General features: G+C 21.9%; 4 protein-coding genes and 1 long non-coding RNA gene across 8 annotated transcripts; 2 read left to right on the forward strand and 3 right to left on the reverse strand.

Annotated features, from left to right (window-relative positions):
* Window positions 1-979: 979 nt before the first annotated feature.
* On the reverse strand, window positions 980-7,229 carry LOC724580. The gene is made up of 4 exons (XM_001119879.5): window positions 7,099-7,229; window positions 4,288-4,335; window positions 2,281-2,439; window positions 980-1,272 (listed from the first exon to the last, which is right to left on the reverse strand). Exons 2-4 carry the CDS (start codon window positions 4,327-4,329, stop codon window positions 1,087-1,089), a joined length of 387 nt encoding a protein of 128 aa, XP_001119879.1. The 5' UTR covers window positions 4,330-4,335; window positions 7,099-7,229; the 3' UTR covers window positions 980-1,086.
* A 3,722-nt stretch (window positions 7,230-10,951) lies between these two features.
* On the forward strand, window positions 10,952-12,330 carry LOC410305 (transcription initiation factor TFIID subunit 12). 3 transcript variants are annotated; one of them, XM_006564350.3, is made up of 5 exons: window positions 11,018-11,088; window positions 11,420-11,457; window positions 11,619-11,822; window positions 11,914-12,106; window positions 12,186-12,330. In XM_006564350.3, exons 3-5 carry the CDS (start codon window positions 11,649-11,651, stop codon window positions 12,311-12,313), a joined length of 495 nt encoding a protein of 164 aa, XP_006564413.1. In that variant the 5' UTR covers window positions 11,018-11,088; window positions 11,420-11,457; window positions 11,619-11,648; the 3' UTR covers window positions 12,314-12,330. The 3 variants fall into 3 exon arrangements, with proteins under 3 accessions (XP_006564414.1, XP_006564413.1, XP_026299658.1); XM_006564351.3 differs by lacking the exon at window positions 11,420-11,457 and having other exon boundaries at window positions 10,952-11,088; XM_026443873.1 differs by lacking the exon at window positions 11,018-11,088 and having other exon boundaries at window positions 11,166-11,457.
* Window positions 12,331-13,084: 754 nt separating this feature from the next.
* On the forward strand, window positions 13,085-17,269 carry LOC408345 (E3 ubiquitin-protein ligase ZNF598). 2 transcript variants are annotated; one of them, XM_006564353.3, is made up of 3 exons: window positions 13,085-13,212; window positions 13,621-14,186; window positions 14,306-17,269. In XM_006564353.3, the coding sequence occupies exons 2-3, from the start codon at window positions 13,773-13,775 to the stop codon at window positions 16,586-16,588; spliced, it is 2,697 nt and encodes an 898-aa protein (XP_006564416.1). In that variant the 5' UTR covers window positions 13,085-13,212; window positions 13,621-13,772; the 3' UTR covers window positions 16,589-17,269. The 2 variants fall into 2 exon arrangements, with proteins under 2 accessions (XP_006564416.1, XP_006564415.1); XM_006564352.3 differs by having other exon boundaries at window positions 13,100-13,253.
* Window positions 17,270-17,776: 507 nt separating this feature from the next.
* On the reverse strand, window positions 17,777-18,933 carry LOC410306 (ADP-ribosylation factor 2). The gene has a single exon (XM_006564355.3). The coding sequence runs from the start codon at window positions 18,699-18,701 to the stop codon at window positions 18,159-18,161; it is 543 nt and encodes a 180-aa protein (XP_006564418.1). The 5' UTR covers window positions 18,702-18,933; the 3' UTR covers window positions 17,777-18,158.
* A 2,525-nt stretch (window positions 18,934-21,458) lies between these two features.
* On the reverse strand, window positions 21,459-24,008 carry LOC107965212. Its single transcript, XR_001704890.2, has 2 exons — window positions 23,871-24,008; window positions 21,459-23,798 (listed from the first exon to the last, which is right to left on the reverse strand). It is a non-coding gene; the product is annotated as an uncharacterized LOC107965212 (long non-coding RNA).
* Window positions 24,009-25,466: the final 1,458 nt, after the last annotated feature.

Consider the following 25,466-nt stretch of genomic DNA (forward strand, 5'->3'; position numbering starts at 1 on the left):
GAAAATATAATTTAGTTCATGATCATAGCTTAATTTATATACAACAATCACGATTACAATACTTTCACTGACCTTATATTATATTAGAAAGGAAGTATTGCTTGCTCTAAAATAATATTAAAAATTTTTCTAAATTTTAATATTAAAAGTTCTAAATTTTAAAATTAAATTTTTAATATTTTTAATTTGAAATTAAAAAATATACAAATAAATATTATTTACATTTTCTTATTTAATATTAATTGATGTAGTCTTATGATAATAAATATTAAAAAAATTAAAAAAAAATTTTTTTCTGAAGAAATATAAATCGAGAAATTATTGTAAATGAAAATTTTATGAATACAATATAAAAATGAAGTGAAGATTTTTATATTATTATTCTTATAATAATAAATTAAAATTATTACAAAATATGAAGAAAATTTAATCAAATAATTACAATTGAAAATTAAAGATAAGCATTAATTAATATTAACATTACCTAAATAAACTGAAAATAATATATTAAAAATATAATATAATTAATGATACATTAAAAAATTAAATCATTTCTTCAAACTCTATAATGACATATTTATAATATATTTAATAATAATATAAATAATATAAATATAAATTTAAAATTTTTGGTTTTAAGCTTTCAAATATATTACTATATTTATTATTTCTTATCCGATTTTAATATAAAAAATTATTTAATTATCATAATGTGAAAAGAATTTTTCTAAAAACAAAGTTTTGTTTTAATTAATAAACACAAAAAGTTATATGAATTTTTTCTTGCATATTATATATTCTTTTCTTTTATATTATACTCCATTTTGTTAATAATAATGTTTATAAAATTCATTTTATTTTTTCTCGAAATTTTCCAGATTTTATTAAAAATAAATTTTAATTCTTTTTTATCTTTCTAATCTTTAACAATATTTTAATAATTTTATTAAAACAAAATTATTATTAATTTTTTATCATCATACCTTTAAAAAAAACGAATCTTTAAAAAACGAATTTATAATTATATCTCTTATGTCTCTAATATTAATTAATATTTGTATAATTAATAATAAAATATTTTGTATTTTAATCTCCTCGGAATGCGAACACTGCATCTATCAAAAACAAAACTCCTTGAACTATACTAATCAATCCTTTGGCGATACCAGTATTACGAAAATTCCCTCGGTAAACTGCATTTATGAAGTGATCAAGGATAAGAGCACCAGCGATGATGAATAAGATGCAACCGACTATGGAGAAAAACAAATCCTGCAAATCAAAAATTTCGTATATTATTATTATATAAATATATATAACTAACTTTTTGATTTTTTCTTGTAAATAAAAATTTATAAAAAAAGATTAGAAGAACATAATAATTTAAATAGATTTTTTTAATTTATGATTCACATGAGGAAAAAACTATTAATATTCCTAAATTGATAATGATAAATTATTTCATATTATATAAAATCAAAAATCTACGTTATGAAATGATAAATTCATTAAAATACAAAAATTATTTTTAAAAAGAAAAATATTTTTGAAATTTTATAATACTATTTATTAGAAACAAAATTATAATATTTTAAATATAATATATTATCAAAAAAGAATTCCAGAAAATTCCTTTATTTTTTATATCTCAATAATAATGAATAGTCATTATAAATTATCAAGAAAAAAATAATAACTATCAACTTAAATAAATATTTCGAAAACTATTATAAAAGTATAGAAATTTTTGTAGTATAATAGATAAAATAACTTAGTAGATAAATAATTTTGATATTGATACTGAATATTGATAATGAATTTGATAATGAATTTAATTTATTTAATTTATATCAAGAAAAAAAATGGTATCAAGAAAAATGTTTACTAAATTACTTTATATTTCATTTCTATATATATCAAAATTTACATAATAATATAGTTATAACTATAGAAAATATTTTATTAGTTATTTATTAGTTAAATATTTTATTAGTTATTTATAGTTTTTATTTTATAAGTTATTACAAATAATTATTATCATTTCGCTTATTCATTGTAATACTATTATTGCAATATTAATTGATATGAAAATATTATAAAATATTTAGGTATAAAAATATATTTTTATTATTTACATTCTAATAGTTAAAAAAAATATATAAAAAAATAGTTTTAAAAATATAATTTAAAAAAAATCATTAAAAAATAGAAAAATGTATATAAATAATATTTTTTATAAAAAAATTCATATGAAATTATTTAAATATAATTCTGATTTACCAAGCGATGATCGATAGTAGCTCCTAGGATAATTCCAAGACACATTCCCACAAGAATAATTAAATACCCACCAAAGGTACCCATTGTAAGGAAGGCACTCATTAAACTACTATCACTAAAGGAATGATAATGTAATCCTATAAGAACGCATACTATTATCTGAAAATAATAAAAAAAAAGAAAAATATAATGGTAAATAAATAAAGTAATAAATATGATTAAAATTTATTTAAAAGTATATATTAGTTGCAATAATTATATCTTTTTATTTCAATATCTTTAAATTATTGCATAAATCCATAGAATATATTAATTCAAATATTAGTAATACTATGTTATAATTTAACAAACTATATTGAATTTTCAGTACTTTACATTGTCATGAAAAATTGTTATTTATTCATTTTTTGAATTTGAATTAATTGTAAAAATTCCATTATTCGATAGTATACATCTCCTAATATAATAATTTCTAATGCAATAATGCTATTAACGTAAAAATTTTGAATTTTTTTATATACAATGTTATTTAATATAATCAATATTATAAAACAAAGCCAAACTATAAAAAGTTATAAGTTATATATTACATATAGATGATATATAGATGATTTATATATAATTAAAATGATTAGATTATCAAAATAAGTGCATAGATTCCATTAATATCATAATTAGAATTCAATAATCGTACTCTAAGAAGATTTTATTCCAGGAATATAAATTTTAAACAGAAATTTACATGTATGATTGAATGTATAAAAATAGACGAAGCAAATAATGTAATGTATATATAATGTATATATAAGTATATACATCGATTCTATCAATACCATCATAAATAACCTATTAAAATTCAACTATCGTGCTTTGAATAAAAAATCAATTCTATTGCAAGAGTACAAATTTTGAACAGAGATCCAATTATTGATGATAAACGCTTCTTCATAGAAAGTATTTCTCTCGTCATTCTTAATGTTACATTCATAACACGTTCTGAGCTCTGTTCATCATTATGTATATTGCAGTAACATTACGTCATATATTCAATTTGTTCAAACCTAATTCGAAACAAATTCTTGAAATATTTTATTCCTTTTTCTTTTTAATAACAATGATTCAATGTTTTAATAAGAATTTTTAATTTTTTATTATTTATTGACATCTTTCGATTATCTTGTGTAATAGAATAAAGTCATTGGAAAATATTTATTAATTTTTAATTTAATTATACTTTTAATTGTTTTCGCTATTTGAATTGTTTTACTGGATCAATAAAGACGAATGAATGTATTGTTCGTGAAAAAAGATAAAACATTTACTATTGAAATTCTATAGCGATGTTTATAATGATAAAGTGTTCTAACGTTTCTTTTTATGTATAAGAGTATACAAGAGTAAGGATTCTTTATCATAATTTTTTATTTTAATGTAATAAATTAATTTTTGTAACACATTAATTTTTTAATAAATTATTTATAATTTCTAACTCATAATATATAATTACAAAAATTTTCAAACAATAAATAATATTAATAATAAAATTAATCTTAGTAAATTTACCAATTAAAATTCAGTTTAAAATAATCAAAAATGTAATATATTATATAAGAAAAAGAAAATAAAATAATTAAAATTTTGAATTAAAGAATAAATAAAAAAGTTTAATCAAAATCATAAAAGTTTGTACGATATATCATAGCTAAAAAATCGTAATAAAAACTTGAACAATAATTTATTTCCGAAATGTGATTTGCGAAGTGTGATCATAACAAAAAGAAATGCACAATAATCATTACCTATTATATCATTTTCTATTCTGGTAGAACAAAGAAAATCCACGAGATTTTAAAATCTATCGTTGATTTATGATTTCCTTTGAATAATATGAATATTAGATAAAAAATTAGATAGAATATTAGATAGAATATTAGTAAATTTACAATTTTAATTTTGATATTTAAACAATAAAATTTTTATTTAATTTGAAATTATTTCCCTACTTACCAATTCCACCACTTTGAAGATAGTAGCCTTGTTCATCCCCATCTTAATCTATTTGTAAAAAAAATTATTTAAAAATTTATTATTTTAAAAGCTTTAAAAAAAATTCATATATCAATTTTTATTAATATATATCAATTTTTTTCTAAATTAATAATTTCTAAATTAATTCTCATGGTATAACTGATTCCTTTTCTTTAGAAAATGTAATATAAAATTTTATTTTATTTATTATACTTTTATATATAATAAATTTTAAAAATTGAAATTAATAGTAATTATTAAAATTAATTTCTTGTATACTTACTATAATATTATATACTTACTTAATATAATATTAACAAATTATAGAAATTCTTTATACTCTTAATGATTGATATATTTTAAAATTAATAAGTTTCTTATATTTTTAATCTTATTCAAATATAAATTTTATTATATTAATAATATAATTTTAAATTATTCATAATAATAATTACTCAAATTAATTGTAAATCAATTTCAAAGCAAACGAAACAAACAAATGAATTTCTAAATTGAAGTTATATTATTTTTTATAATAAAACAAACTTCTAATCAGTATTTCATTTATTTATTCTTATTAATTCTATTAATCATCTCATATTGTTAATTATGCATTTAATATTATTTTTTTATTAATTATTTTTTTATTTATTAATTTAATAAATAAAATCATTGGTTTATTCGTCTCATAATTATAAAATAATTTTTATTCTCATAATTTAAATAAAAAAAAATATATAAAACATAACATCATTTCATTTGATAAATCTCTAGAATATATGTAGATAGCGAAGACAATTATTCATACTTTTTTGACTCATCCTATTCATTTAAATTCTATATAATATTATCAAACGTAAAAAATTGGCACAAATTATATATGCGTTTACTAATTCATACGTATATTATTAACATGTAAATTGTTTGCTTATAAAAACAGAGTTTTGACACACAATTTAGTTTGAATATATTTTGTTAATAAATAACATTTTGATGATTTTAATAAGATTATCATTTTAAAAATTTAATTTTTTTTTATATTATGTTATATTTTTTTTAGTCTCCATTTTAAAAATTAATGATTAAATTATTTTGCAATTTATTATTCATTTCAATTTTTATTGTTTTTAATATTTATTAATATTAATTTTAATTTATTTAATATATTATTTAATAATATAATTTAATAAATTAGCTTTATAAACGTTTATAAACGTATCACAAAAATATATCTTAAATTTTTCAACAATAAACTTTTATTAAAATATATTTCAAAATAATTTATTTAACATGTTTGCACGTAGCTAAGTTAGTTGAACGAATGGCCTTTTATGGTAATCAATCTATCTATATAATTCCAAAGATGGATAAAAAGAAATCTAACAAAAATATTAACACTTTATTCATATGTTTATATTATCATTAAGTGAAGAATCATATGACTGAAAAATTAATGTTTTAAGTAGTGATTAAAAGGAAGAAAAAAATAAATAAATAAATCTTAATAATACAAATATTAAGGAATTTATATAAGTTTATTTATCAAAAGAAAACCGGAATTTATTTTTATTTACAAGAAAAAACTAGAAATTAATTTATAAAACAAAAATTTTCAAAAATTAAAATAAATAAATAAAACAGAAAATCACTAATGTGTATTACATACAGAATTCATTACTAGAAGGAAAGTTGTACTTTCACTCGTATGATCATTATATTAGTCTGAAAACCTTGACTCAAATTTTTAACATATTTCTTTTCATATAATTTTTTTCTCATTTGTACAAAATTTACGCGTTAGTTTAAATCACCCGATGTTTAAACTATTATTAAAATAAATTATAATTATTCTAATAATAAATAAAAATTAATCTTAAAAAATTGAAAATTTTTTTCACTTCATATTTAAATTTTTAATGTAATATAAAATATTTTAAATTTGCATTTTGAATTAAGTAAATAAAATTTTGATTGTTTTATTTAAAACAAAACGATTAATTGTGTGAATATAAAATATAATTATTTTGTTATATTTATTAGATAAATATTTATAGTAAATTTTAGACTTTTTTAACTTGAATATTAATTTTTAATTGTAAAATTTAAATTAAATATTTATTTATCTAAAATTTAAATTACAACGTTTATTGGAATGTTATACACTTTTTTTTCAATTGATTGAAATAGAATCATAAATGCATATATGACATAAATTGCAAAAAATTATACTTCATCTATATTAATCACAACTTGTAAAACACAAAATTGTACTATGTATCCATACAAAATCATAATAGAAATTTTTTTTTCTTATATGCTAAGGTAAAAAAATTTATAAAAAAATCATGATCAAAGTAGGCTAATTATATTTTATTTAATGAAAAGTAATTTTATTTGTCAATACTAACAAAAATTAATTTTTAATTAATTTGACTTTGATCAGTATGATATTGCAAAAAATTATTAATGATGTTTTATTTCCAACATTTATCACACATATACTTATATCTTAACAATTTGTTTCATAATTTAACAATTTCCAATAATTTCATAAGTTTTCATTCAATTTTCTATAATAAATTTTAAAAAAATAAAGCTATACATTTTAATCACATATTTTAATATCCAACATATATTGTCACAATTTTTAAACCCAATTTTTTTATTTAATATTAAATTAGATGCTATTTTTCTTGAGAATTTAATTTTAATATATATTTAATAGTTAAAATATTTTATGAAATTGAAGGTAGCTTATTTTATTTTTACACTCGTTGAAAATAAACTTACTTTTATTCAGTTTAAATTAATTAAATTCAGTTTAATCGGAAATAGATTTTCACAAAACAATAGTTCGTCAAGAATTAGATGTTGTAGACCGATTACGAAGAAGCGTTCAATTCCGATTTTTACCACAGACTGAAACACGGCTACATTTACACAATCTTTTACATACGCATATTGTGAGTAGGCTTACCTTTAGTAATGTTATGACGTCTCTGTTAGTGTCTCTCAAACGAATTGTACGATTTTTTTACAAATCTTTTTACAAATCTATTATTTCAAAAATAAATAAAAATCTTTTATAGAAAATTTTATTAAAAATATTTTATTTATTATGAAACTTATAAGTAATCTTTTTTTAAAATATTTAAAATATGCATTTGTTATAAAAATATAGTATAAGTGTTTTTAAGAAAACATTATAAAAATTAATAATAATAATAATAGTTTTATTTATATTTTTAATTGTCGTAAAATGTTGATATTATTGTAGATTAATATTTTTCTTGTAAATGGTAAATGTATAAAAAAGAGAAAAAAATTTGTATAATAAAATATATATTAATTTTTTATATTTATAATATTTTTCAAATTTTTTAACTTTTTAAATGCAATATTTTGTTATTTTATATAAAAACATATATTATAATAAATTCATGTGTAATTAATAGTCTTCAAAGTTATATAAAATCAAATAAAAAATAAAAGAAATAGTTATTTTGAATAATTTATATTATTTTATTTAATGATGTGTTTTTATAATATAATATCACATATTTCTTATTGATAAATCTATGTATATCTTGTGTAATTGACTCATTTTATATTTTTATTAATTATAGAGTGTCATATTTATTACTAATATCAAAAAATGAATTTAATGATATTATAATTTCAATTTTAATTGCATATTTAAAAATTATTATGTTGTTAAAAATCTAATATTTTCATATAAATAATTATAAAATATTTTAAAATAAACAATTTTTTTTTTAGTGTAAATAAAATTATCTGAAAATTTTTATCGAATAATATGTGTATAGATTAATAATTAATTTGAATAAAAAAATATGAAGTTTTTTATTTTTTAAATTTTATTGAAAAATTAAAATACCATTTCGTGATTAAATATAAAAATATATTATTTCTTTTTTCAAATTATCTTTAAAATTATTAAAAAAAATAAAATATTTACAATAAAATTAAAATAATTTTTTTATCATTTTTATTTTTATATCTTTCTTTTTATCATTATACCACAAATTTGTTAAATTTTTTCAAAATTATAAACTCTCAAAATTTAATTATTTGATTAGAAAATTATTCTTTATTCTTTTTTTATATTTTTATTCTTTTTTTTTAAATTTTTAATATAATATTGAACTAGGTTCATATTTAGATTGAAAGATTGAAAAGCACTGGCAACACGATCAAGTTCATTCTAGTTAATGGTTGGTTTTCATGAAAGAGAATATGAGAACTTCAATTAAATTTGTTAGATAGTTTTTTATAATTTTGAATTTTTTCATGATTATTATATTATATGTATTTTTTTGTGTGTTTATATTTTTACTAAATTAATTTTATTACATATATTTAAATATTTAAATATATATTTAAATATATTCAAATATATACGTCACATAATTTTCATATTTTTCTAAATGAAATAGATAGATTAATTAAATATAATAAATTTTTTGATTCATATTTTGCCTATTTACATATATATTAATAATATTAATAATCAAACATTATTATAATTATTTAATATGATTCATATCATACTATATTATTCATTTTAAATTTAGTATCATTGTAGAAAATTGTCATTCAAAGTAAGATAAACTTGATGTTAAATAATTAAACTTTCATCGAAACTTTTAAATTTTATTTAAATTTAATTCAAATTATTAAATTTTATTTAAATTATATTCGAAATTAAATATTAATCCTTTATAATATCTAAAACCACTTATTAACATAACTTTATTTTATATTTTTTTTTATATCTGTTTTATATTTTTTTATATTTTTATTTTATATTTTTTTAATGATCTAAGATTTAAAAAATTCTGAAAAAATTCAGGATTAATATATTTACTTTATTTTCCAAGTTTTAAGTTTTTTAAAAATAATCGAAATAAAATCGATTGTTTTAAATTATTTTTGGGATTCTATTTTATGAATGATTAAAATTTTTATATTATATTATTAATATGTAATATTTTATGTAATATTGTTATATTCTGTTTAAAACTTGTTAAAACTTATATATATTATTTATATATATAATATTTAATTATTACATTAAAAATTACATAAAATACAAGATATTAAATATTAAGTAAATATAGAGTATTTTCGAAATTCAATTTAGAATTTGTGAATAAATTTAAATTACATGCATTTTTGAAATACAATAAAATATATAAAAATTATTCTAGGAAATTTTTTTAATTATTTCATTTATTTTTCTTTATAATAAATTTTTTACAATAATAATTTTCACAAAGATATTAAATATTTCTAGAATTTTATAATTTTATAATTTAATCTTTTCTTAGATCTTCAAAAAAAATGATCTATTATATTATTATATGCAATTGTATACCTTTCACTAATTCTTATATTGATTTTCTTTTGATGTTTTTTTTTGAATGACATTATATTATCAATTATATGATAACGTCATATCATATTATTCAGATACAAAGCATCATGAAATTCGCAATAGGCTTAATTTATAATGCTGAAGTCTGAGAGCATTACGTCACATTCTTTAATAAATATCTAATAATTATCTAAGAATAAGAAAAATTATAACCATACGAAAATTCAAGACTTATAACAAAATCGAACATTTCTTATTTTCGTTTTTTTTTTCTGTTATTGATATTTTTCTATTTTTTCTTATTTATTTTTTCATTATCTTCATTTCATTCTTTCAGCTTTCTTTTTAGATTTATATTTTTAAATCAAATAATAATATTTAAATTTTTTTTAAAAAAACGTGAGTAAAAGAAATTGTCAATATAATTTGATATGAATTTTTAATATAAGTGATATATAATTTTTTTTTTATAAGTAATAATATGTATTTTTTTTCTTTCATGAATGAAATGAAAAATTTTAAAACAAAATTTGTATTTATATACTGTAAAGATTTTTATTTTGTTATGTATTTTATATAAACATTTATAACGTTTATAATATTTATAATGATTTATGAATATTTTTTTTGAATAATGCGTAATAAAGATTAAATAAAGATTAATGTTTATATCACACAATATTAAAAATATGTCTTTATAGTATATTTTTTTTATTCATTTATTATTACGTAATTGTTTTTTGAAAAGATGATAGAAATAATATAAAAATTTGTATAATTATTATATACATATTTTAAATATTTTTGCATTTTTTTCCAGTTCTTTTAAATTTTTTGACATAATTTTTTTTTAGTATTTAATGCCATCTCTTTGAAAAATACTTAAACTTGTCGTTTAAACGCTTTTACCGATAGTAAAATTTATTAATAGACTTTAACTTGTAGCTCTATCTCTTAGACAATCTCGAAAGCTTTTTATATATAGATAATAATCAAATCTTCATGAAATATCTCTCATGCACTTAAGAAATAACACTAACCATCAATTCCTATTCTTATCTTATTTTTCATTCTTTTTGTCTATATTTTGCAGCTTTTGGCGCATAACTACTATAATTAAAATATAATTAAAGTATCAATTGAACATTTTCATCATAGCTTGTTTAAAATAAAAAAAGATAGATATTATTTTCGGCTTTATAATACATTTCATACATGATGACTTCATGTATCCAGATTATGTGATATAAAAATACATTCGATAATATCTCTTTTATATTTAGTCTATGGACATAAAATACTATTATGATGGTAAATCTATTCTGTATCTTGTCTATGGACAAGATTCCTAAAATTTATTTTGTCAATGATGTTAACAAGAAGTAAGTAATTAATCTAAAATAACTGAATTTATATATATGTATATATTTAAAAAATAATAAAAATACAAATAAAATAGCATTAGAACAATGGGAAATATATCTATAAAACAGAATATAAAAAATTAAATTCTAAATAACTCAAATATTCTTAATCAACCTAAGTTATGACTATGTGATTAACGTGTAAAAGCTTGGAAATAAAAACGCAGAGATTTTATAAGACGAATCGTGCAAAAAGATTCTACGAAACGATTTGCTTGTTCTTTTATATTCACAAAATTGTCTTAAGAGAAAAATTGGGCCACAGTATAATTTCTTTTTTTGCTCACAGTATTACGACGCTTATCGCCAAGTGTCAACTAATTCTAGGTATTTAATTTAAAAAAGTTTTTGTTTAACGCTATTTATAATTGAAATAAAATATGTTTTATATGTAACTTATATATAAGTTACATATAACTCATATATAGATTTTGTATTCCTTGTATTAATTTTTTATACTATGTTCTATTTTTATTTATTTAATTTAGATTTTTAAATCACAATAAATGTCTTAAATCATGACTACAATAAATGTCTTAAGTCAAGATGTTGCAATGACATCACAACAGTCTCAAACACAATCTCAACAGACACAATTTGTATCACAACCTCCAAAGCAGCAAGTAGTACAGCAACCATCTACTCAACAACAACCACAACAACAACAAAGTTCCTTCAATGATTTTCCACAAGTATGTCTATCAATTGTAAAAAAAAAATTTTATTGAATTTATCTTTATATGTTATATATATATATATATATATATATTATATAAATTTTAGTTTTTGACTAAAACAAGATTACAAGATCTTGTAAAAGAAGTAGATCCTACTGAACAATTAGATGAAGAAGTAGAAGAAATGCTATTACAATTGGCAGATGATTTTGTAGAAACAACTGTCAATGCAGCATGTTTGTTAGCCAAACATCGTCATGCAAATACTGTAGAAGTAAAAGATGTACAATTACATTTAGGTAAATTATGAAAAATGATCATAAATAACTATCCAATACAACATAATTAAATATATATAATTTATTATTCAATTTTTAGAAAGAAATTGGAATATGTGGATTCCTGGCTTTGGTACAGATGAAGTACGTCCATATAAACGTGCAACAGTTACTGAAGCACATAAACAAAGATTGGCACTTATACGAAAATCAATTAAAAAATATTAGTCTTTCTGTACATTTCATCCTGTGTTATTATTTTATCTTTAACTAACAATTCTTTTACATGTAATATAATTTATGATAACATACATAATTAATATTTGTAAAAGAAATTATAATTATACATAATTATGATTATACATATTTTTTGCAATGTACATAATTTTAAGTCTAAAATGTTTAATATTAAATAATAAAATTTTTTTTTAACAAGTTTATAATTACTTTATATAATATGATTAAAAATAGAATAATATGATTAAAAATTAAAGAAATAAATATACAATTTTGATTAAACATTATACAAAATAATTTTTATTATTTGTAAATTTTTTTGTGAAGATTTATATTTGTAAAAAAAAACATTTTGTTCAAAAAATAAAAATCACTATTTTATTTATATAATAAGATTATTATATTAAAATATAAGAGTAAACAATTTAATTTAAATCTGTATATTAATATAATTTAATTTAAATCTAAATCTTAAAAAATATTATCCATTCATGTATAAAATTACATAAAAATGATATAAAGATTATATCAAGATAATAAGATTGTAATTTTTAATTTTATAAATTTTTTTTTAAAAATATATATTTCAAGAAATTGTATTCTTTGATTTTTTATTTATATAATATAAAAATAAATATAAACGTAAAAAAAATTATATAAAAAAAACAAATTAAAGAAATTTATTTTATTAAATTATTAAATTGCATTTAATTTTAAATAACACTAGATTTAAGTCACTAATATATCTAGTTACTTTTTCACTTAGAGTAATGACTGAAACAGAAGAAAGCGGAACCTGCTTGCTCATCAAATTGAATTCATCAAACCAACGAACAACATACATACCATAGTCTAGCATCGTGATAACCTTTTTCTTTCAGGGACATATTGTAAGTTTTTACCATCTGCTTATTGGGACAATTTTCAGACGGTATTATTTACTTTCTTCTACTTAATCTTTATATATATATATATAAAATATTTAATAATTTATTAGAAAATAATTTCATATCGTTAGTCCAAAAAATAAACAGTTACTTTTTCACAAAATATTTGTTCTATTGCGAAGCTAGTGATTGTAGCATCTGAACATATATGTCTCCTTATTCTACTAGTTGTTAAATATAAAAAACATATAAATTAGATTTTAATATATTTTTATTGCATTTATCAATTTAAATATATATTCTTTTAATAATTAATGGAAGTTTTTAAATTAATAATATTTGATTTTAAGGGTTAGGCTTATATTTATAGAAAATAAATATATCGAAATTAAAATATCAATTGTATTGCAGATGTGTGCAAGACAATAGTGAAGATAATATAATTTATTTTATTGAAGTAAAAAATTCAGTAAAAATTATATAAAAATAACAAAATAAGAATTTATTATATTCTATAAACAATATATGTAATAGATATTTCTAAAGGATATTTCATTAAAAAAATGTCTGGTAGTAATGAAAATATGAATAATAACACCTGTGTTGTATGTTACAAAAATGTTGACATTTATAGTATTGGAATGTGTGAACACCCTGTATGTTATGAATGCAGTACTCGAATGAGGGTGCTTTGTTGTCAAAATGAATGTCCTATTTGTCGTCAAGATTTGCCAAAAGTTGTATTTACAAAGGAAATAAAACCTTTTCGCCAATTACATAAAGGTAGTTTAATAGATACACGATATAATATCTATTTCGATTCATCAGATATTCAAAATAAATTTTATGATTTATTGGCTAATGTTTGCTATATTTGCAAAGAGAAACTTGTATTTAATAATTTTAATAGTTTAAAAGATCATATGAGACATCAACATGAATTACATTATTGTGATCTTTGTGTGGAAAATTTGAAGGTAATAAATATTAATATTATTTAATTTTAAATTTATTTTAAAATATATTACAATTAGTTTATTCTTAATTTTCAATAATTTATAACAAAAAATTAACTTGTTTATTTTTTTTATAATAGATATTTTCTCATGAAAGACGTTGCTATACAAGATCTGATCTTGCACAACACCGAAGAAAAGGAGATGTTGATGACAAAAGTCATAAAGGACATCCATTATGTGAATTTTGTGATCAACGCTATATGGATAATGATGAATTATTTCGTCATTTGAGAAGAGATCATTTATATTGTCATTTTTGTGATGCAGATGGTTTACATCAATATTATAGCTCTTATGATTATCTGAGAGATCATTTCAGACAAGAACATTTCTTGTGTGAAGAAGGCACGTGTATTGAGGAAAAATTTACAAGTGTTTTTAGAACTGATATAGATCTTAAAGCACATAAAGCAAGTGTTCATAGTAAACAATTGAGCAAAGCTGCTGCAAAGCAAGCAAGAACATTAGAGTTAGAATTTACACTAGCTCCACGTGGTGAAAATCGAATGAACAGAAGAGGAATGTTAGGTCCATCGACTTCTAGGAATTCAAGAGATTATAGTCTCAGGGAATATCAACCAATTTCGCCAAATACTTCAAATGTATTTATACCAAACAACGAACCTACTTTTATAAAACGATCTGTGGATGTGCAAAGTACAGAAGAATTTCCAACATTGGGTAACACTGCACCTATTGTACCTACATTAAATCAAAGTAAAGGTAGAGGTAATGTAACAATCCGTAGTACTATAAGACCCCAGCCTCTTGCTGTTACAGACGAAAATTTCCCCGCATTAGGACCAGAAGCAGGAAGTACAAGTATTTCTAAAACTGTTAACTTTAGTGTATCCAGCACTAATGCAACAGGATCAAATACACAACCTCAAAAGAGTACAACTTCTAATGTATCTATTCAAGTTAATCATGAACCAAATGGAACAGTTACTACAAAAGTTTCAGGTCCTAATATAAGAATTCGTCCTGCTCAACTATCAATGGAATCATTTCCTGCATTAGGTTCTGCTGAACCATCAACTAGTAGTAATACAAATTCAGCTCATTGGAAAGAGGTATTACAATGGACTTGTTCTAAATCAGCATCTACATCAATACCTAAAAAAGTAGTTTCACCACCATTAAATCCTTCTCCACCACCTATTCAATCTGGAGAAGATTTTCCTACATTATCGAAATCATCTAGATCAAAGAAACAATCAACAATTACAGTAGTTCCTTCTTGGGGTCAACCACAGAATTCTAATAACAGTAATAGTATAAAAACAACTACTGATTTAATAAAAGGAAAAACAAGAAAGAAAAAAGTTAAACAAAATTATAATAATAATACTGCTAATGGAAATGATGCTAATAATTCAAAAACAAATATAAGTTCTGTTGTAGTAAAAAAAGAATGTGAAACACCTAGAAATTTATATAGTATGAATAGAATGGATACTGTACAGTCAAGTTCACAGTCTACACGAAATACGGATAATATTAGTAATAATGAAATTATATCAAAAAATATAAATGTTCAATCTTCAAAAGAAATGGAACAAATTAATAAAAAAGAAAAGAAAAAACATAAAAACATAGATAATGAAACGGTTGTAAATACAAATATCGGTAATAATACTTCAAACGGAGTACAGAGAAAACGAACTGAATTAAAAATAGATAGTTTAAATTCTAGCAATAGAAATGTCCGTCATTTAGAAGAATTTCCAGCTTTAAGTAGCAGCAGTTCTAAACCACCAGGCTTCACAAATCCACCACCAGGATTTGGAACAACAACTCCTCCACCTCCTGGTTTTTGTATAAAATATAACAGCATAGATAAATTACATAATAATAATGGATTGACTTTTACAAACAGTTCTGGAGAAAGTTATTCTATTTTGCCAGATAATAGTAAACACAATAAAGTATATAATTATTTACCTCCTCCAGAATTTCAAAAACGGAATAAATGTCTTGTAGCCAAAGTAAATGAAATATTAATGCAACACGATGATCAAATTGAGGAATTTCGATATATAAGTGGACTATTTCGACAAGGAACATATAATGCTCAAGATTATTATATGCATTGTCGTGAAGTTATGGGTCTCAGTGCTTTTGAAAATATATTTCCAGAGCTTTTAGTTCTCTTGCCAGATATTGAAAAGGAACAAGAACTATTTAAAGTTCATAAAAAAGAAAGTGGTAATAAAATTAAAGGTTTAGAAATTTGTACAACTTGTGGTCAAGTTTTAAAGAATGGTTCTGATTTTCGAACACATATGACTAATCATACATTAGAAAGCCATTTTCCTGCATTGGGCAAAAATAATGGTCTGTCTCAAAAATATTCTTAGGTTTATAAATGAACATAGTTATGTTCCTTTAATTATCTTAAAAATTTTGCCAAGGTTCTGTAAGCTATAAATAAAGGAACTGCTAAACAAATTATTTTTATGAATGGCATCAATGTAAGATAGTTATAATCAATTTGAAGTTATTGGTAAAATATAAATATTCTAACTGTCAGCTTTTAGTATTAAAAAGTTATTTTGAACAAATTAATTACCATGATGTACTTGGTATTTGTTCAATGACCTGTGTGATTGCTGCCTAAACTAAAGAAAATTTATCATCAAATGGTTGTATGCACTAATAATTTTATGAAAATGCATATAGCAAATAAAGTCAATAATTCTGTGTATAATAACAAATTTTATGTAAATGAATTTAAACAATTTAACATTTGTGACACAAAAATATCTAAATAAGATATTCATATATTAAAATCTTTTAATTGATGCCCTTTATTCTGTCGTATGTTAAAACTACTTTGTATATATTACTCATAAGTAGGAAATATATTCTGTAATTTATTCATTGTCTTTTATGAGTAGAAATGGAATAAAATTTTATGATGCATAAAAGTAATATTGCATATTAACAAATTATTTGATACGTTATACATTATACAGTGCATGTATGATAATGTACTGTTTTGTACTATAATAAAGTTACTACATTGAGTTAAATAAGAAGACTGCAAAATATACTTGACTATTATATTTCCCTATATTGTAAAAATAAATTCTTATTTTTATGTTATAAAAGAAAATGATAATGATAAAATACAATTGTAAAGTTATAATTTATATTTTTATTTTTAATAATTTTTTAAATTTATAATGATATTTTACAATAAAAATCATATATTTTTATAAGAAAAAATTATTAATAAGGAAGAAAGGTATATATTTTAAATGTTTACTCTTATATTTTACTCTTATTGTTAATATTATTCATTCTATACTATTATTTATTCAAAAAACAAAATAGTAGAAACTATATGTTAAATAATATATATACATAAAATATTATATATATACATATATATATAATATTTCATTTTTAATTTGCTACATAGACGCAGAGCAAAGTGCATAGCAAAGTATAAAAAGTTTATTTTTTTTTTTATAGTGAAAAAATAATGATAATTTATTAAACAAATGATATATTCTTTTCAAATAAAAATATGTATATTAAAATTAATGTAGAAATATTTTATATTTATTATAAATTCAGGATACACTTTTTAAATAAATTCACAATATTCTATTGATTAGCAAACAGATAATATATAACTGATAAATTTATGCACTCATCTATTTTACAGCTTTTCTTTTAAAATAAAATTTCATTTTGAAAATAAAACTTTAGCATTCAATACTGACTCAGTCAATTTTTAACACTGAGACAGTTAAGTTATATTCTATTATTTCAAGTAGTTTTCCTCTTAAAAATTACAATCACAGTGGTATTAAATCGTACACATAGTGCGTAATCTGACAAAATGGAAATTGCAACATGTCTTCTACGTCCATGCTCAATGAATAAATTGTTCATGAAGATTATGGAAATAGTATTTTATCACTTTTTAGCTAATTCATTACTCAACCAATCAAGTCCTTCATAAAGTCCATGTCCTTGAGTAGCACAAGTACTTTGAATATACCAATGACGTCCACGTAAAGAATTCAATCCTAATTTATCTGTAAGTTCTGCTGCAGACATGGCATTTGGTAAGTCTTGTTTATTAGCAAAAACTAAAAGAACTGCATCCCTTAGTTCATCTTCTTTTAACATGTTTGCTAGTTCACGTTCTGCTTCTCCAATACGTTCCCGATCATTACTATCAACAACATAAATGAGACCTTGTGTATTTTGGAAGTAATGTCTCCAAAGTGGTCTGATTTTATCTTGACCACCAACATCCCATACCGTAAAACATATATTCCTATATTCAACAGTTTCAACATTGAAACCAATGGTAGGTATTGTTGTGACAATTTCACCAAGTTTTAGTTTATATAATATAGTAGTCTTTCCAGCAGCATCCAGACCCACCATTAATATTCTCATTTGCTTTTTACCAAAAAGCCGAGTAAGTAGGCTACTAATTGTTAGGCCCATTTTGTTTAAGAAAGCTCTGATTCAAAATACTTAATACTAATATTTTTTTGCTTGGTAAAATTGATGCTATGTATTGTTTTATTTATTTCGATAATATGATATTTTGCATGAAAAAAAACAATATTTAAAATTTTAGAAATATGACGACGTTTACAATGCCGTTAACACACCTTACAGACAATAATAGCAAACGTCACCTCAAGGAAACTTATTATTCCGGAAATAGTTGGCAAAATTGGCCACGCACGCCAACTCCTAGCTTAAAGTACTAATCGTAAATGCTATTAATATTATTGCAGATTTTAAAACAATCATTTTTTTTTATAGTATCCTAAAACTTGTAGATATAATCAAGAAATAAATTGAGATGATTATTTCATTATTAAAATTCATAAGTTACAATATATTGAATAAAAAATAAGTTAATGTATTCTACCATAACCCTTAACTATATAACCAAGCGCGCAATTCAAAGACAATTTTCTTATTATTTATATTTAAAGAATTTTTAAAAATATTTTGACTGTAAAATTATTAGTGCAAAGAATTTTTCATGATAATTTATAAATAATATTATCTTGACAATTTTATAAAAAAATTAAATTTATCAAAAAATCAAATATTTTGAAATAATTCTTCGCTTTCATTATGAAATTTAATATTGCATTGATAATATTATTAACATATTATTTTAAAAATTAGTATAGAATAGTATTGAATTTGTATAGAATGTTTTATATAATAATTTAAAAAATGAATTTTTTAAAAATGAATAAATTATATATTAATTATCTGCATTACATATAACTTTCATATAAATTCGAAATATAAATACTAAATATTTTATCTTCAAGTTTAAATTAATTTTTTTCTGTATTGTATATTATTACAGTACCTTATACTCTTCTTTCATTCATTTAGACTTTAAGCTTACGAAATTTAGAAAACATTATAAATTCATTGCCAACTTAAAGCAAAAATGTTTGTTACAAAAAAGAAACAAAGAACAAAAATGTATATAGATATTCCTCTAATTTAAGATTTCCATGGAATAGCTTTCAAGATTTTTCGTAAATAGCAGAAAATGCTACATGTATATTTTAATAACAAAATATTGAAGAATAATATGTATTTGATTAAAATTATAATAACGATTATTAAGATTAAGTGATGTGTTAAGATTTATGCGTAAACGTAAAACGAAGTAAATATAAACAATATATTATATTTTTATATAATATTTAAATAATTATTAATTTTTTCATAATGTAAATATTTGAAATTTTAGACGCTAAATATGCAAAGAAAATCTTTTTCTATTTAATAGTTATTTAAAATATATATTGTTTAGTTATATAAAATATATACCTTTTTAATAATTTTCATTAGCAAAAAAAATTTTTAAATTTAAATTTTCATAAATATTTCATAAATTATATAATAATCTACGTCAAATAGGAATTTAAAATATATAAATTGCATAACAAATATAGATAAGGCAAGCAAATAATAAGAAAAGGATAAAGATAGTATAAAAATTAGGAAATCAGCGCCATCTCTAGAGTGTTACAAATGAAACATTCATAGAAAAGAAAAGTAAATAATAAAAGAAGAATAGAAAGAAAATAGAAATTAACTGCTAGCATTATCTCTTGAATTTTTTAAAATATGATTTTAAATATATTTCTAAAAACATTTAAAAGATGGCCTCATTAGTTAATTCTTATTCTACTTTACCTTGCTCGAAAAAACAAATAGTAAAAGAAGAATAGAAAAGAATAAGAATTAATCACCAACGTCATCTCTTGAGTTTTTTTAAAAAATATTTTAAATATATTTTTAAAAACATTCAAGAGATGACGCTATTATTCAATTCCAGTTCTACTTTATCTTGCTCTTAAGGAAATTTCTTTAACATTCAAGAGATGGTGCTAACGATCATTTCTTATTCTATCTCTATCTTTCTTTTATTTATTTGCTCTCTTTATTTACATGTTTCATTTGCGGCACTCCAGAGATGGCGCTGATTTCCTAATTTTTACACTATCTCTATCCTTCTCCCACTATTTACTCTCTTTGTCTATACTTGCTGTATTTTTTATGGGTTCTAGGTTCCGATATTCAATTAACATCATTATTTTGAAAATTATTTAACAGATTTTATTTAGAATATTTAAATCTATTTCTATAAAAGATCTCGCAAATTTGTATTATTTTCATTATATTGTAATAATCGCAAATTTTAATTTTAATTTTAATAATAAGAAATATAATTCCACTCGTATATAAGTCTATTATTCATAGCAGAAGAATATTTATAAAAAGATGTATCAGAGAAATTATCTTTCAAATACTGATTTTATCAATTTCTATCATTGATTATAATTTCTGTAATGCTCTAAATCGTAAAAAGTATACGAAATACTTTTATGCGCGATCAATATTTAAGAATACGAAATATAAAATCAAAATCCTAATATTATCCTAATATAATGCTAATATTATCCTATATTTGTTAATAATATTAGGTACAATAATAATTAACAATAGTGATTATATTAATTGGTATCAATTGCTATTTTTATGCGTAATATATTTTTAAAATAATTGTGAATTTTTTAATATTTACATAAACAAATTCATAAAGAAAAAAAGAGATATATCTTCTTATTGAATATAAAATTATATTATAAGACATGATAAACTGAACGTATTTTATAATAAAATAAAATAAAAAAAAAAAAAAACGACACAATGTTTAAGTTGACGATCACTTTTAATAGTTGAAATAGGAAAACAATGTACAGATACAGAATTTACATTCCTAGCCGACGAAAGTTGCTAGATAAAATGTTAATCGTGTAGTAAAAAATGAATTAAAATAAAACGATACATTTAACGAGTGGCTTATCCATTGTATTCTCTTCTTTATCTATTCGCTTATCGGTTAGTCATTTACCTAATTACGATGATTGAATTATTTAATTATAATTATGCCTTTTGTATAGACACACAGGTGTGAATACGTAATGGAGATTCTTAAAAGCTACACAATGTTGTTTTCTCTTTACTTTGGTTTTAAAGTAAGGACTAGTACGTTGAGCTTCGCTCTGTCTCTATGTGTAAAAGACAAAATAGAAAAAAAAAAAATGAATTTCGATAATACGACGAATTTTGACGAAGATTTCTCTTCTAGAAAAGAAACCTAATATTTATTAAAGCCATATGGGGCGATGTTTTTAATGTTGTTAATGGCTAAAGATGCGCACGAGTGAATGTTATTATTCTTCGCTTTTGCACGTTGTATAACAGTGTATTCGAGAAGATACGATTACATCCGCTTATGAGCATAAGTGAAATAGAATCAAATTACGCGTACAAACATCGAATACATCGTAACACGACGCACGATGATGAAATATTCTTCTTCTTGTCATCCTAATTGGTCTATGGCCACGTGAAATGTCACATTTACGAAAATATTCGCGGAATACTAATTTTTTTTTTTTTTTATGTTTCGTGTCAAACGAAATGTCACTTTACATCTCTTGATCAATAGATATGGATGGGGCCTGTACAAGTCGATGCAATAATTATGATAAAAATACAAATATATCTGCCATGATCAAAGATGGCAAATAATTTTTCCCACGAATAATCACGATTAGGAACATTGCACGTACGACCATAACCATTATACATTCTAATTAATTAATTTAAGTGCGATGAAGGCACGAGGCGTGTATTGAATCTTGTGCAAGAGGGTGCAATAAAATAAGCACAAGAAAGGGTATAACATTTGCCGCGTATCGTTCACAACATTCGCGTTAGCTTTCCTATTTTTTTTTTTTTTTTTTAAATCAAACATGAAAGAAATATCATCGACGATTTACACAAATGACAAGCGAAGCTCACAGAGTTAATGTTATTACCATTTAGAATTGGAAATGTAATTTAGAATTAGAATGTAAAAATACTATGTATATATACAAGTAATTAATGCATACCAATTGCTCGGTAGCTTATAGTTTATATTACACGATTTTTTTTTCCCCTCGTCTGTCTCTCTTCATTCATTTTTTTCTTTTTTTCTTTTTCTTTTTCTTTTTTTTTCTTTTTTTTTTCTTTTATCGGAGAGCTTCTTCTTTCCCTCTTCAGTAATTTTTATCGGTTGTACTTATAAACAGCGATGATTGCTCCAAAGAATTACATTGCATCGTAAATTCTGATCAGAAAAAATTAGCCGTAACAGCCGGCCCGCGTAACAATAATATCGTTCATCATTTAAGTTTCATTATATTTATACATCAAGAATGTCGATTTTTCTTTATTGGCACACAAACGGAAGCAACATATATCTGATGATACGCTTAACGATTTATCGTTTATCAGTATCGCTCGATATACGCGATAAATTTGTCTTTTCTTTCATCATGACAAGCGCAAGAAATCTGCTTTGAGATAATAAATTTATTTATTTTTTTTTCTTATGTGAATGCCCAATTACGTTTTCCAATTTTGTTCTCCATTATTTCTTCTATTTATAAAAGCGCAAAATTCAAAATAAATTTCTATAGAATATATGTAATAAATGCTAATTTCGTTTCGTTCGAAAACCAGTCGAATAATTAATGCAAAATAATATATTTCTCAAAGCGATCGCTCATTTCTTATTTTGAGCGCGAGATTTTTTGCCTGTCGATTTGTAATGAAACGCAACAATCGATTATCGAAGAGATCGAAGAGTATCTTAATTGAAAATGTGTTTTGTTCTAACGAATAATCGAAATCGAATACAAAATCGAGTCGTTCGAAGCATCAAAAAATGACAAACAACGGCTCCATATATTTATTAACCAGTCTTCGCCTCTTGTACGGAAATGGTAATTTGGAACGGATAAGTTCGTCACGGTAAAATTCGTCACGTCACTTTCGGCGATTTATTGTATATATTCGCAGTTTTGTCGCAACTTTATGTCGTTCTTTGTGCAACGCCTTCAGATACAAAACATAGAACGACGTGTACAATCATAATAGTATCGTCGGCGAGAGAATTATTCTTCTTCCTTTTATATTCGTTTTTTTCTCTGTTGTTTTCTAAAAGAGGAAAAAATAGAAAAAACGAATACCCATCAAGAAAAACCATCAAAAGTTAATATGAATATTTACCTAGTTACGAAAGCTCTCGATCGTTTCTTTAAATTTGATATTAATTCGTTATGCATTTCATTTCTTTTTTCCTTTTTTGTTCTTGTCTATCTAAGTTTCGTATATGTACATTATATACATGTAAAACGGTTAATTTATATATATATATATATTCTCGTATCTTAATGATTGTATAATTAGGATTGACTATGTCTTAGAATAATCAACGAAATTATTAATTATTGTGTAAAATATCAAATATCGTACTGTTAGATGGTATGTCCATCTCCAAGGTACCATTTTGGACGAATATCGGTCCGTCTAACTTGCCTAGCACTTTGATGAGCAAATACTTTGGAGATTACATAATCTAATAATATCAGGTAATATTAAGTATAGATGATTTTCATTAATTACAAATATAAAACATGTATATGTAAATAGAATTCTTAATTATGCGCAAACATGATCTCTAATTGAGCATACGTGAATTTTATCATCAGTCTAAGCCGAACGATGCGGCTCCATACACAACAGCAGCGGTTAACAATACACGTTTCTTTTTTTTTTTTTAAGCTTTGTAGAATCTACCGTAACAAATCAGTGTCCTTCTTGATTAATGAAATAACAATAGCGCATGCTACGAAAACGTTATATTCGTAAAACTTTCAAACAGTTCTCAAGCATAAAACACACATGACAACGGCGCGAAAAAGTATACAATGTGAACGACATTCTTAAAATTTCCTTGTCTTTCCTTTTACCGCGCGTGCAAATTCATTCTTTCGTTTCTTTTTATGTTTACGTGTTTATTCAAGAATACTCTACAGCATAGCAGACCCGATCGATTCTCGCATGAACTCGATAGCTCGATCAATGATCGCGATAGAATGAAAATAGTATAGGATGCAATCGATTATCGATACTATCATTCACGTTCGATTCTTTCGAGACTCTATCGATAAGTACGATTGCTCAGAACATACATATTTACGCAGTGACTGTCAGTATTATTTTACGTGGATTTAATTCAAAGTGATTTCTCGCATAGATGTAAGTGTATGTGGTGAATGTGGATATGCGAATGATTATACTGCATTTCTGTGTATTTTTGGAGCAATCTTACTTATTACGTATTCCTTAACTTATATTCGTACGATACGCGAGCCAAATTAGAAGCATGACAGTTACCAGGATCGTGCGTAGATTTCTCAACGTCATCTCTTATCGATTATATTGAACATTGCAAACATAGATTCGTTCTTTTTAATTTATTCCTTTTCTGTTCTCGTTATTTCGATATACAAATTTATTGAAAGAAATTCCGATTGGGCGCGTATCGATTATGATTTTTCTTTCATGGAAATTGAACGAAATTCACACCTTGTCGACCAATTTTTAATACGAGCTTTCGTCGCTCGTGGCGCTTCACGCGTCATCGTGTGTTCGCGAGACTCTTTCTTACAATAGGCCAAACATATGCGGTGTCTTTTTGTATTTCTTTTTTTTCTTTCTTTTCAAAAATATATGTGGACTACTTAGGCTTTCGATAAACGGAAAGACGCTGTCTCGTCCGATAACTGGAATAATTCTTTTTTTGTTTTTTTCCAGATATAA

This window comes from Apis mellifera, linkage group LG11 (genome assembly GCF_003254395.2).
Source record: "Apis mellifera strain DH4 linkage group LG11, Amel_HAv3.1, whole genome shotgun sequence".
Classification (NCBI taxonomy): domain Eukaryota; kingdom Metazoa; phylum Arthropoda; class Insecta; order Hymenoptera; family Apidae; genus Apis; species Apis mellifera.